Source organism: Abramis brama (genome assembly GCF_963993115.1).
Source record: "Abramis brama genome assembly, chromosome: 10".
Taxonomy (NCBI): Eukaryota; Metazoa; Chordata; class Actinopteri; order Cypriniformes; family Leuciscidae; genus Abramis; species Abramis brama.
In genome coordinates this window covers 36,015,531-36,028,286 of record NC_139972.1, presented here as the reverse complement: position 1 = coordinate 36,028,286, position 12,756 = coordinate 36,015,531, and the positions used below count along the sequence as shown (strand labels likewise).

At 35.2% G+C, this 12,756-nt stretch overlaps 2 protein-coding genes across 2 annotated transcripts; one reads left to right on the top strand and one right to left on the bottom strand.

Moving 5' to 3' along the window:
• Positions 1 to 64: 64 nt before the first annotated feature.
• get1 (guided entry of tail-anchored proteins factor 1) lies at positions 65 to 5,874 on the bottom strand. Its single transcript, XM_084126767.1, has 5 exons — positions 5,719 to 5,874; positions 4,567 to 4,732; positions 1,543 to 1,610; positions 664 to 778; positions 65 to 495 (listed from the first exon to the last, which is right to left on the bottom strand). The coding sequence occupies exons 1-5, from the start codon at positions 5,806 to 5,808 to the stop codon at positions 422 to 424; spliced, it is 513 nt and encodes a 170-aa protein (XP_083982893.1). The 5' UTR covers positions 5,809 to 5,874; the 3' UTR covers positions 65 to 421.
• A 377-nt stretch (positions 5,875 to 6,251) lies between these two features.
• On the top strand, positions 6,252 to 10,650 carry hmgn1a (high mobility group nucleosome binding domain 1a). The gene is made up of 6 exons (XM_084126768.1): positions 6,252 to 6,470; positions 7,680 to 7,706; positions 9,148 to 9,177; positions 9,269 to 9,310; positions 9,397 to 9,522; positions 9,617 to 10,650. The coding sequence occupies exons 1-6, from the start codon at positions 6,453 to 6,455 to the stop codon at positions 9,674 to 9,676; spliced, it is 303 nt and encodes a 100-aa protein (XP_083982894.1). The 5' UTR covers positions 6,252 to 6,452; the 3' UTR covers positions 9,677 to 10,650.
• The last annotated feature ends 2,106 nt before the right edge of the window (positions 10,651 to 12,756 follow it).

Sequence of the window (12,756 nt, the reverse complement as noted above, 5' to 3'; positions counted from 1 at the left end):
TTCAAAGGGTTCCTAAACATATTCTTGCCACTATAAAGGCAATTGAAGCAATAAAACTCACATACCTCATTTTCACATTTATTAATACATGGAAAAAATTTTGAAATACAATCAATAAATAGATTTGTAACACTGACCAAAAAAAAACTGTAAAACCAAAGCAAGCCCAAATATACAATTATGGTACAAGTAATAAATAAACAATCTTTTGATGGTATCAACTTATATCAAAGCTTAAACCAGTGTTTTGCTGTTTGTTAGGAATGTTCACATGTCAGCATTTTCTTACTAAATGCAAATAAAAACAGTTTAAATATCATTAAACAAGAACTTGTAAATTTACCACAGACTTGAACTGTTGAACGGAACAGTGAATGGTATTTTCTTTTTAATTAAAAGAAATAAGGCCAGAGGTCTTAGTTTAACTGATAGCATGTAGAACGATGGCCACCACCTTGTTGCAGACAACTAGCCAGCATGTGATTCCAACACCACCTGAGATAAATCACAAAACAAAAACACTTTATAACACCCTAAACCCCATGCGATTAGATTTATTTTATCCAGATGGCATGTAAATCATGAATATATTTAGATGTCACTTTGTTAAATACTTTTTAAATCAATAATTTATCCCACTAAAACTGGGTGACTGGGACATACCTGCAACTCCAGAAGGAAAGGCTACTAGTCTCTCCAGCGGAGCAATCCATTTACTGGGCACAACTGTGACCGGATCTGCGTAATACTTCAATATGAGTGAGATCATGACGGCCGCCTAACAACAGACAGTAGAAAACAGAACAACACGCCATTATGAGAGAAATGCACAAGTGATGCATGCAGATACATTCATCATATTAACACTGTAAAGCCTGACGTATGGAATAATAGTCATGGAAGAATTCATTCAACCTTTAGACAAAATCTAAAAATGTTTACATATTAATTAGTTGAGTATCTTCTATGATATCTTTATAACAGTATTGCAGACTACTAACATAAAATGCATATAAATAAAAAATATCATTGTCACACTACGTGATTTTTCTAAAACATGATGTACGGGTAATCAAGTAAACCGAAATGTTTAAATTTAAACAAAAGTTCGCCTCGGGTAGATTAACAAAAAGACCCTAGGTTGCATTTTGGCGCGAGTTACCCTTTAAATCGCTTGTTATTGGATTTCTAAATTCCATCAATTTAGATTTAAATTTTTTAATTTCCCCCTGGGGACAAATAAAGTGCTTTGAATTGAAGTTGCGTCAGTCCAGAAAGTGTTCATCTAGAAATATTACTAACAATATAAAAATTATTCTTGTGGTTACCCCTACAGAAAAAACAATTGGAAAGTTTTCATAGCAAAAAAAGGCATGGTCTGAAGGTGGACGCTTTTACAATTATACTAAACGGCCTTTTACTTATAGATTGTGTATAGCAGGTTTATCAGCGAAGTTTTGATCAGGTTGAAATTTGCATATCAAACATGATCCAGTAGGCTTCATGGGGTTAATACGCAAATTAAAAATGCTCTTAACTTACCTGAGAAATGTAAAATACAATATTCACAATCCATTTCATTTTGGCTTGTTGTGCAGTTCTTGATTTGACTGTAGAGAGGAAGAAAAAACAAAAACAAAGAATATAAACAAAACGCCTAAGAGAATTTCTATCTGCTCAAGTTTTCCTCAAATCCAGTCCCAGGAGGCCAAGAGTTTTGCTCAAACCCTGAACCTGTCATTTTATAGCAACTGCTTTAGGGTTAGCAAAAAAAAGTGTAAAGCCAGGCACTTGTAAAACATAAGTGAATAAGAAGTTAGTGAGGGAAGGGCATAAAAAAAACCCTAAAATACAGCCCATGTAATGTGATTGGTTATAAAGGCACACGTGATCCAAGTTGGCCATTACACTTTCTCCAATGGTAGAGCCACAGAGCCAATAATAAGACCATCTCTGTCTGAAGAACTAGCTTCATTAGTGTTGGAGCTGAACTCTGCAGGGCAGTGCTCTTCCTGGGCTGGATTTGAGGAACCCTGCTTTAAAACAAATCATTTATTCCCATCCCACTCCTGTAGAGCTACCTTCCATCAGATTTCAGTTCAAACCCTGATCCTGAATATCTAAATCAGCAGCTTCAGATGTGTCTGATCAGAGCTGAACTTCATAGAAAAGTAGTTCTCCGGGAAGAGGATTGGGCACCCATGAGATGAAAGATTTTCACAATTTATTCATGTAAATGTTGGTCTGTTGCTCATAGCACAAGAGTCATGTGAGCTACATTCAAGGTGCATTTCTGTCCTTTTGGAGGCCAACAGTGTGAATCACTGTCCATGTTCACATGGTCAGGTTCTACAGATGTAGACAATGATCTACTACACACATGGATCAAAACCATATTAGACTTTGGAAGTCATAGCTCACCCTCATGTCACTCCAAACCCGTAAGACTTATACTTCATCTTCAAAACACAAATGATCAAGATTTCTGTCTCTCTTTTGAAAGTCCATTACAACAAAACTTTTGACGCCCTCAAAAAAGTTCATGAAGTCCAAATGCAATCCAATACCAAGCTAAATGGATGGAATTTAGAAATCCAATAACAAGCGATTTAAAGGGTAACTCTCGCCAAAATGCAACCTAGGGTCTTTTTGTTAATCTACCCGAGGCAAACTTTCGTTTAAAAGCATAATTAGAATGGAAACGCTACTTTTAAGTTTGACCGTATTTTCGTTTTCGGTCAAATTGCCTTTTGAATGGGAGTGCTTGGGGCACAACTATGATAGCATCAAAATCACTATTTTTAAAACACTAAGAAGGCTCGACACAACATGAAACTTTGCTGGAAGTATCACCAGGGGCTCTACACATGAACTCCAGCATTGAGAACAGTGTTTGTGAACACAGAGTTTACTAAAAAGAAAGATTTTGAACAACTCACTGTTGCTGTGTCCGCCGGCATTTTGACAGTCAAAAATAGTCAATCTCCGAATGCAATGGAACAGGGAGGAGAGTAAAGATGGAAAGCTCCTAAAGCTTAGTTCCATATACATTCACGCATAATTTGTTGTTTTGTCGTTAGTGAAAATCAATATTGACCTTGTATTTTAAAAAGGATCCTCATATAAGAAGCAATACTAAAATTCAGAGTCAGTTCATTCGCATTCGGAGATCGACTATTTTTGACTGTCAAAATGCCGGCGGACACAACTATAGTGAGTTGTTCAAAATCTTTCTTTTTAGTAAACTCTGTGTACACAAACACTGTTCTCAATGCTGGAGTTCATGTGTAGAGCCCCTGGTGATACTTCGAGCAAAGTTTCATGTTGTGTCGAGCCTTCTTAGTGTTTTAAAAATAGCGATTTTTGATGCTATCATAGTCGTGCCCCAATCACTCCCATTCAAAAGGCAATTTGATCCAAAACGAAAATACGGTCAAACTTAAAAGTAGCGTTTTCATTCTAATTATGCTTTTAAACGACAGTTCGCGCTGGGGTAGATTAACAAAAAGACCCAAGGTTGCATTTTGGCAAGAGTTACCCTTTAATCCAGGTCTTCTGAAGAGACACAAACACTTTAAATGATGATCAGAGTACATTTAGTCTTTTTATTCTCATATAAACATCAATGCACATATGTAGATCACATCAAAATATGGTAAAAAGAAATTGAAACGTGCTTGATTAATGCACAAGAACCAATTAAATGTACCTTAATTAATTCATTATTTTATTATTATTACAGATATATAATCACAAACGTTTGGCCAAAATGTGCAGCCCTACAAACGAGCATAGCAAACCTGGATTTTACTTTAAATCACAAATTTTATCAGAAAATGCAATTAGTTTTTATTCCCCAAATAGTGTAACCCTAGTATAAAGTGACTGTATCTCTTCAGGAGACTTGGATTAAACTACGAAATTCATACATTTACTATTTCAATGGACGGACAGAAATCTCTAAGGGTTCATTTAAAGGCTCTTCATTGGTGTTTTGAAGATGAGCAAGTCTTATGGGACTGGAACGAGTAATTGATGGTATAATTTAAATTTTTGGGTAAACTAACCCTTTAACGAGTTACAACCATGCTTTACTCCAATAACTGTGGCTACACGAGACATGAAGGACAGCGACAGGCAGCAGCTGAGCCATTTGTCTTCCTTCATGAATACTGAAGCCGTTATCTGAAACCCACCTGCCATTTTCCACACTTGGCCTGTGAAGTGAAGAAACTTTTGGTTCCTCAGTTTTCGCCCTACTATAAAGTGGACAACGGCAATCACACAAACAAGCTCACCAAAGCAATTTTGGAAAGTTTCATGCTAGTTTGACTTTCATCAGGTGTGCCGCTGGCTGTAAACATCTTAACACTTGCTGCCCTTTGCTCCTTGTTTTCAATATATCAATATTACACAAGTTACGACACAATTTGGCTGTTTTGTGGGCTTCTTTCTGTGTAGTGCTGGTTAGAAAGCAATCATTAGCTTGTCACTACATCCGCAATATTGCTGCACATGCACCTATTAAGAAATCACAAAATAAAAACTCCATGAGGTTTTGATTACCTAGAGTCTTCAGTTGATCAGTCATCTTGTTGATCTTGCGTTCCAGTCTAGCGTATCTGGCAAACTCGTCCATCATGTTGATGCTGGACAGCTCCATCCTCATGTTCTGGATCTCCGTCCTCATCTCAGTCTCCTGATCAGCATCTTTATGAAAGATCTTCGACAGCTATGAGAACAAACACACGTGTGCTCATTCATTTTAGATGCATTCAAATGTACTCAAAGATTTTACGCTGAATATCCCCAAAAAAGGGTATCAAAAGGGAGATTTATTGTTATTACTGATGAAGATCTAAGAAGGTTATGGATGTTCATTTTCGCCACAGAATAAAAACATTAATAAGGTAGCCTAATTGCAATGTTTCTCTCACAATTCGGACTTTTTTCTCTTGAATTTATATCTCAGTTTTGACTTTTTTCCCCATCTCGCGATAACGAGTTTATATCTCACAGTTTTGATTTCTCCCTCGCAATTCAGTTTATTTCTCACAGTTTTGAATTCTGAGTTTACATCTTAAAATTCAGTTTTATTTTCTGCCACGGAATAACAAAATAAAAAGGTAATTGCAACTTTTTAATCGCACAGTTGACTTTTCCCCCCTAACAGTTTATATCTCTATATCACTTTTATATTTATATAAAATATAGATTATGTTGACTTTATACTGACAACAATAATCTAAACATTAAAAAAACAAGACATTAGCATGTTTTTGGATATGGTATGTTGTTTTTTGGACATATATGGTACGAGCATGTTGGAGTACCATTTACATTAAATGGCATGTTATATTAATAAATGATCATTCAGCATGTGTACATCCAAGTAACATGGCATTGCCTAATTCATGAAAGCATGGCACTTTTTATTGGTTTGTGAAAATATTAATACTCCACATCAAACGTTTGTTTGGTCCAAGTACTACTGACCGCTAGTTGGTGTTAATGAATGAGTTTTACTAAGTAAAAGCTAAAGAATGGCGGTAGTTTAACAGAGCAGCTTTTGTTTGCTGTGACCACATGAAGCTCCTGTAGGGGTATCAGACATGCTGTAACACCGAGCATTATAATGGCGTCACATCACGACGAACATACTTTTGAAAATATAGATGTGCTTAAGAGTCCCTGAAACCCTTTTGAATCAATACTTACGAATGAAGAAATGGATGGCAGGAGTGTTTTGACGAGATTGCACAGAAACACACAGCTCAGTACAAGGAACCAGTTAAACCCGGCAGCCATTTTCTTTTCATCACCCTGATCCTCCCCCAATAATACAAACACTGCTTTTAACCGGTTCAAGTTACATGTTTAACATATTCTTATATAATCTTAAAATATGCAACGACATTAAACTACCTGAAAAGGTAATGCTTATAAGACAAAAAGTGTTTGTTTTTTTTTCTTAAGCGACGCGTTTCTTTAAATGCATTAAATTATCTGCAAAGCATGAATATATATATATATATATAATATATATAACCAATGCATTATGCAACCAATACTAAAGATATATTTACATGCTTACTGAAACAACAAATGCAGAAAGTGGCGCCTAAAGTACAGATACAAGCAAATCTGTGATTGACATCTCAACCTATCCACACGGGCACTTGCTTTGGTTTGAAATGCGGTTGCCAGGACGTTTCAGCCAATCACCGCTGAGAAGGGGCGGAGCGTAGCCCGCATCAGGTTAGTGCTATAGTGGAAAGAATATAGAAAGGGGAGATCCAATCCGGTTTCAGCTAGTTTCTGTTCCGATAGAACATTAATGCTTGCTTCAGTGTTTCCTAGACCTGGTTTTTACACTTTACTTACCAGTGCGTAAGCTATTTTAATTTATTTTCCTTTTTTTGTTCTGAAAGCACACAAGCTTTTAAGCAGCCATGCCGAAAAGGAGCAAAGTAAGTTCAACATTATTGGAAATTTTATTCTGTTTTATAATGTGTGATTTTTAAAAGCATGCAATAATTAAATATGCACGTCGGTAGGACGCTTTATGTAAAGTTATATGAGTGTTTACTGCATTTGTGCATGTGTTAATTCGTAATCTAGGGCAGGCGAGTCGGTGGCATGAATCTGGCGCCTTTTTACTTAGTGTGTGTCGACCGCGAGTGAATATGTAAAAAAATATATATAAAAAATAAAAACATATTATAAAGCGCATTCTCGCCTTAACTTTTTCATTAAAGATGTAAAAAAAAAAAAATACGCAAAGTAATAATCACACAAAGGGGTGTAACCTCGTAATGTTTGTGCATGTTATTCCTCATGGAGATGCAAATGTTTTCCTTTTACCTGCGGTGTTTTAAGATCTTTATAACCATATACATGCGAATTAATGAAAGTTGTATGTTTGGGGACATCGTGGGGTCTTTGTTAGGCCCTTGTGTAACTGTAAATACATGTGTAATTGTGTACGGATCCATATGGTCCTCGAGTAGGACGGACACACACACACACACACACACCTTAGTCTTGAGAGTCATGGCTGCCTAACTAAACACGTTTCATGCCTTATATTCAAATGAGTTTGTTATCCCAGCAGGTTTATTTCATAACGAAGTATTTGCGTGACTGTATTGTTCATTTGACCTTTGAAACGGACTTTGTAAAGTGCATTAAGAAAGTTTTCACCGACTTTATTCGCGTTTTATTTAACCACTAAAGGAAATTTCGACGCTAAATCTGGTTTATGTTCACAAATTTAGGCGGGATGTGTCGATTTTAACGTGTTTGCTCGTGGATTGTGTCTTGGGGGCGGAGCTAATGTTCCCCTCCTCCCTTCGACACGGACATTTGTCGTTAAAAACATCGCTAATAGCGATAATAATACGTTACGCTAATCTGCCGTAAATAAGCGTGCTGTCGTTAACTACGCCGTCTGGTATTTCTATTTACTTTTTTATTTGATTTCGCTGTGTTTTCTCGACGGATTTAACTCGACGATAAAGGAACTGGATTGTATGACGCTGCACGGGACCCCTCCCCCACATGCACTTCTAGATTACATAATTGCACATAACTTGGAGGGGGTGTGGGGGGTACGACACCTCCCCCTCAGTCAGCCATGTATGTACACACACTAACAGCTTGTGTTTCCTCTGCTACAGGCTAACAATGACACTGAAGCAGCTGGGGTGAGTCTCAGTCTATATTACTGTTACATGTGTGGGGTTCAACAGGGCTAAGGCACACCTTCAGAAAAGTGGGGGATACACTATTCACATAGTGTATGATTGCAGAAAATATAGATGCATACTTGTATTGAACATTTATGGAGCAACAGATTTTGTGTAAATATATCGTACATTTTATTTAAATGACTTACATTTATTTTGTTTAAAAATCTTCTAAATGTATGAGATGGTGGGGTAAAAGGTTGATTTATTAAAAGGCATTATTTATATAAAGACTTTAGCTAAAATGTTTTTAATAATTTAATACTTGTTAAAAACAATCACTTTAGCATAGTTTGTAAGATTATTTTTTAATAAAGTAATTCATTTTTGTTCAGTAAATATACTGTCATTAAAATATATTATAAGAATACAGAAACAAAATGAGTTTAAAAAGTAAAGATTCTAAAAGCATTGAAGGAGATCCCATAATAATTGAATATAGATTTACAGTAGTAAAAATAAATTATATTTTATTATATGATTAATATCACATTTTTAAATATGATAGTTTCATTATAATTATGTTGAGTATCTCTAAGGTGGACACCCAACTAGGGCTGTGAAACTATTAATTGCATCCAAAATAAAAGTTTGTGTTTACATAAAATATGTGTGTGTACTGTGTATAATTATTTGGTATATATAAAATATACACATGTATGTATATATTTAAGAAATATTTGCATGTGTATATACTGTATATATATATTTATTGATCATTTATATAATAAATAAATATTTATATATTATAAATTATTTTATATATAAGAAAATTCTTAAATGTAAACATGCATGTGTGTGTGTATTTATATATAAATATGCACACATTATGTGTAAACATTAACAAACTTATTTTGGATGTGATTCATCATTGCCTTGCACCCAACTATAACTATGTCATGTCAACAAATGGAAAAGTCAGACAGATCTTTATTATCATGTTTATTATTGTGCCTTTTACCCCAAATACCATACTTTTACATATTCTTCCATTATTAAAAAACTGTTGCTTTAATTACCTTGAACAAAACTGAAAATCATAAAGAAGACCTTTGTCTCAAAATATATTCAATAATTTTAGCGAATCTCAGTTGCCACTTAACTTTTTTTTAAAAAAGAATTAAATATTAGATCAAATTAGCAGCAAACTAACTTTGCGCTGCTGCCCGCGACGTGTCAAGGATCAGACAAATTTCCACGTGCACCTTGAAAAGCGGATGTTTTGGAAAGTGCTGCGGCAAGTTTTTGTGCCATCTAGTGGTTTAGAGGAAAATCAAATAAAATGTGCCTTTAGCCCCATTGTACCCTATAACACAGTTTTGCATACAACTCTGATACTTAATGCCTGTTTTGTTTTTTCATTGCCTTCCCATCTTGTCCTCATCCAATAATCACACAGCCCAAAAGACGGTCTGAGAGACTTCAAGGAGTAAGTTTGGTTTTGTCAATCCCCCTGATTTCATATTTACACAATTACCTTTTCGTGATGCCCATGGCTTACGCTGACTTCTGCTTTGCAGAAACCCCAAACGACAAAGTCTGATCCCAAGCCCAAGCCAAAGGTAAATCAGTTACCCAAACGAGCTTTATTACTCTCAATAAATGTTATGGGCAATGGCTTAACCGTGTATTTTCTGGAACATCACAGAAGGCTCCTGCAAGGGGCAAGAAGGCCAAGGATGTAGAAAAGGCCAAACCAGAGGAGAAGAAAGAGGACGCGAAGCCCGAGGAGGAGAAAACTCCAGCGGAGAACGGAGAGACCAAAGCTGATGAAGTGAGTCCGTTTCTAATGATGAATCCATCATTGAGGTCCTGTGTGATATTGCCTGCTCAGTGGCTAAGGTTATTTATTTGTCTGTTTGTTACAGGAGGACAATGGAGAGGAAGAGGGCGAGGAGGCCGACGAGAAAGAGGGAGCTGCTAAATAACGTAGATTACATTTCACCAGAGCTCCAATACCTCTTTTCTTGTACAATACAGAGGAATATTTTTATTGACTATTTTCTAAAAAACAAAACAAAACAAAAAAGGGCAGGTTTTTAGTAGTTCAATATTAGAAGCTCATTTTATAGCTGACTTTCAACAGAAAAGCCTTTAGAAGAGGGACTCCATCTTTTCCCACTCCAGTTTTTCCCGAAGAAGATTTGCAGTCATGAAACAACTAATGACTACTTCTTGTTATTGTTGTTATTGTTTTATTTTTCTGACTCTGTTTTGGTTTTAAAGAAGGGAGGGGAGCGGAACAGGTTGCAACAGATGATGCGATTGTGCCATTTTTAAAACTTTAAAAATGAAATTTCTTGAAGCTGGGAGTGTTTGCCTGAGACACTAACATTCCGTAGGCAATGTGATGGACGTCTGTGTGTAGCCCGTATTGTATGGGAGGGGGTTCTTTGTTTTATGGTTTGTTTGTTTTTATTGTAAGCTGTATTCTATAAATTGAAACCTCTTTATTCAAACCGTTTTATGAATCAACCGCTTTGAATAATGATCCTGCTCATTAGTACTGGAACACTCATCAGATTTGTGTTTTACATTGACTTTTGTCTCTGTGTGGTGATAGCATTGCAATAACGTTGTTGTATAGCTGCTGTGAAAAGGTTTTCGTAATTACTATATGCAGTATGTGATGGTACTTTAAGAGGATGAAAAATGGAATCGTGTGTGTTAGCAAAGCTAATAACAGAGCTGTGTTACAGTGTTAAACATGCAGGTTGTAGCTTATGTTATAAGAAAATTACTGTAATTTCTTTCACGTGAACATGCCAGCAGTAGCTATATCACTCAAGGTTTTTAGGTTAAATGTACAGTTTCTTTTTTATTTCCTTTTTTTTTTTTAATGTAGCTGTCTCTGTAATGAGTGGTATGATATGCCAATAAAATGGGTGTTATTTCACCATGATTTTTTTGCCCTACTGTTTTCCTTTCTATGATTAAATAGAACAAAAGATTCGATATCCAACAGATAAAATCCAGGTGAAAAGGGATAGCTAGAAAAGTAATTCTTTGACATTATTTTGCATTTTAAATGTGTATATATGTATATAGTTTTTGTGTAATATTTCATTTTCTATCATTAGCTAGAAATTGCTCTTTGGGAGCTTATATGAATATATATGAAGAGTTCAGATGCAAAAGCCTCTAAGTGCCATCTGAAATTTTCTTCTAGAATGATCATTTTTATCAAGCTTGTATATTTAAGTTCAGTAATTTCACTTAAATGACAACTTGTAAGTTTCATTGCCATCTAAGTGAAATTAGTGAACTTAAATATACAAGCTTGATAAAAATGATCATTCTAGAAGAAAATTTCAGATGGCACTTAGAGGCTTTTGCATCTGAAGTCTTCATCTATAAATCCTGGAAATTAATTTGTCAAAATCTGGGAGCCCTTTCAGTCTAATGTCTATAAAATAATTTGACACATTTAGATATTTGGAAATAAATCTGAACACAGACCTGATTATAAACTATAATATCTATTAGAAACTCTTCATTGATGAAGCTGGGACTGGGAATTCTTATTTCACTGTTCTGCATTGTAAATGTTTTCAAATCTAACCACTTAATATCTGTGTGTGGTCTGCATTGCCACTGCTTGATTTTTATTTAAGAAAAAAAGAACATTGCCCCCATTATATGACATTAAATTAATTTTAATGGGAATTTCTAGGTGTGTGTGTGTGTGTTCTGCAGTGGTGATGTTCTATCTGTGGTCTCATCTCTTTATGTGTGTGTGTGTGTGTGTGTGTGTTATGGATTGTGCCAGGTTTTATAAAAAAAAAAAAAACATTTTTTACCCCATTTCCCATTCACTCTTATGTGGGTCGAATTGACCCGAGGGAATCTGCGAGGAGAGGATTTTCTATTACAACCACAAAAAAATCCTTGAATTCAGTCTATATGTGTGTTCAATTTTCAAATGTGACAAAACTGACAAGGTCTTGCACCACTCCGATGAACACAAATTTTCAGAGCCAGAAGTACACATCAGAGGAGTGCGGGTTCATCTGTATATATTGTTTGTTAATCTAATCAGAGTTTCTTATGTTTTCAGTGAAAAGGAGATTAAACATCCATGTGATTTAGGAATTAGGGTCTATATTTTTGGAAGCTTTTACTTTAGTGTCTTAAAGGTCAGGCTGAAAGTATGTGACCAATATTCATAAACACGTCTGGTTGACGGCATTGTAATCATCATTTAATCAACACTTCGTACTATGTATTTTGTTCTCACAAACCAGCTCATATTAAAATACAACATTATACTAAAAATGTAACTAGAGTTTCACTACAGTATATATACACTGGGTCCATAAATATGTGGACACTCAAGATGCATTTAAAATGTCTCCAAATATAAAAGCAAGTGGCATCTGCAAACAAATTAAACCTCAGAATTAAGTGTTTTAACCACATAATGTGATTTAAGTGGATGTACGTTTCTTCAAGTACTCGTAGCAGAGTAATAGTTCTTCCCAGTAACAAAGGACAGAGTAAATGTGACTGACAGCCAGAATGTCTGAAAATCTGAACAATTTTATTTCTATAGCACTTTTCACAATCTTCTGTTGTTTCAAAGCAGTTTTACAGCAAATCACAATGTTAATGATTGTAATATCTATGAAGATAAGTGCCTTATAGTCACATTTAACAGATTACTGCTGGGTTTACATTTTGCAATGATATAAACAATCAAGAAGTTGAGATTTGGCATATAGTATATATCGCTTTACGTGAAAGTACTGTCTGTATGTGGGTAAAGTTGGATATATACTTATACATCCAACTTTATATATATATGTGTGCAATAATAATATAGTTATAAACAATATGAATGAATATGATCAGCGATAGGAACTGTATCATCTTTTATCATTTAAAACCTAACAAGCTTATTTTGTAAAAGGTTTTGCATGAATAGTATGCTTGCTCTCTTGAAAATAAGTCACTTGATTTGATGTTTTGTTTGTAATGCATAGACACTGATACGTTTGAAGCGTATGCA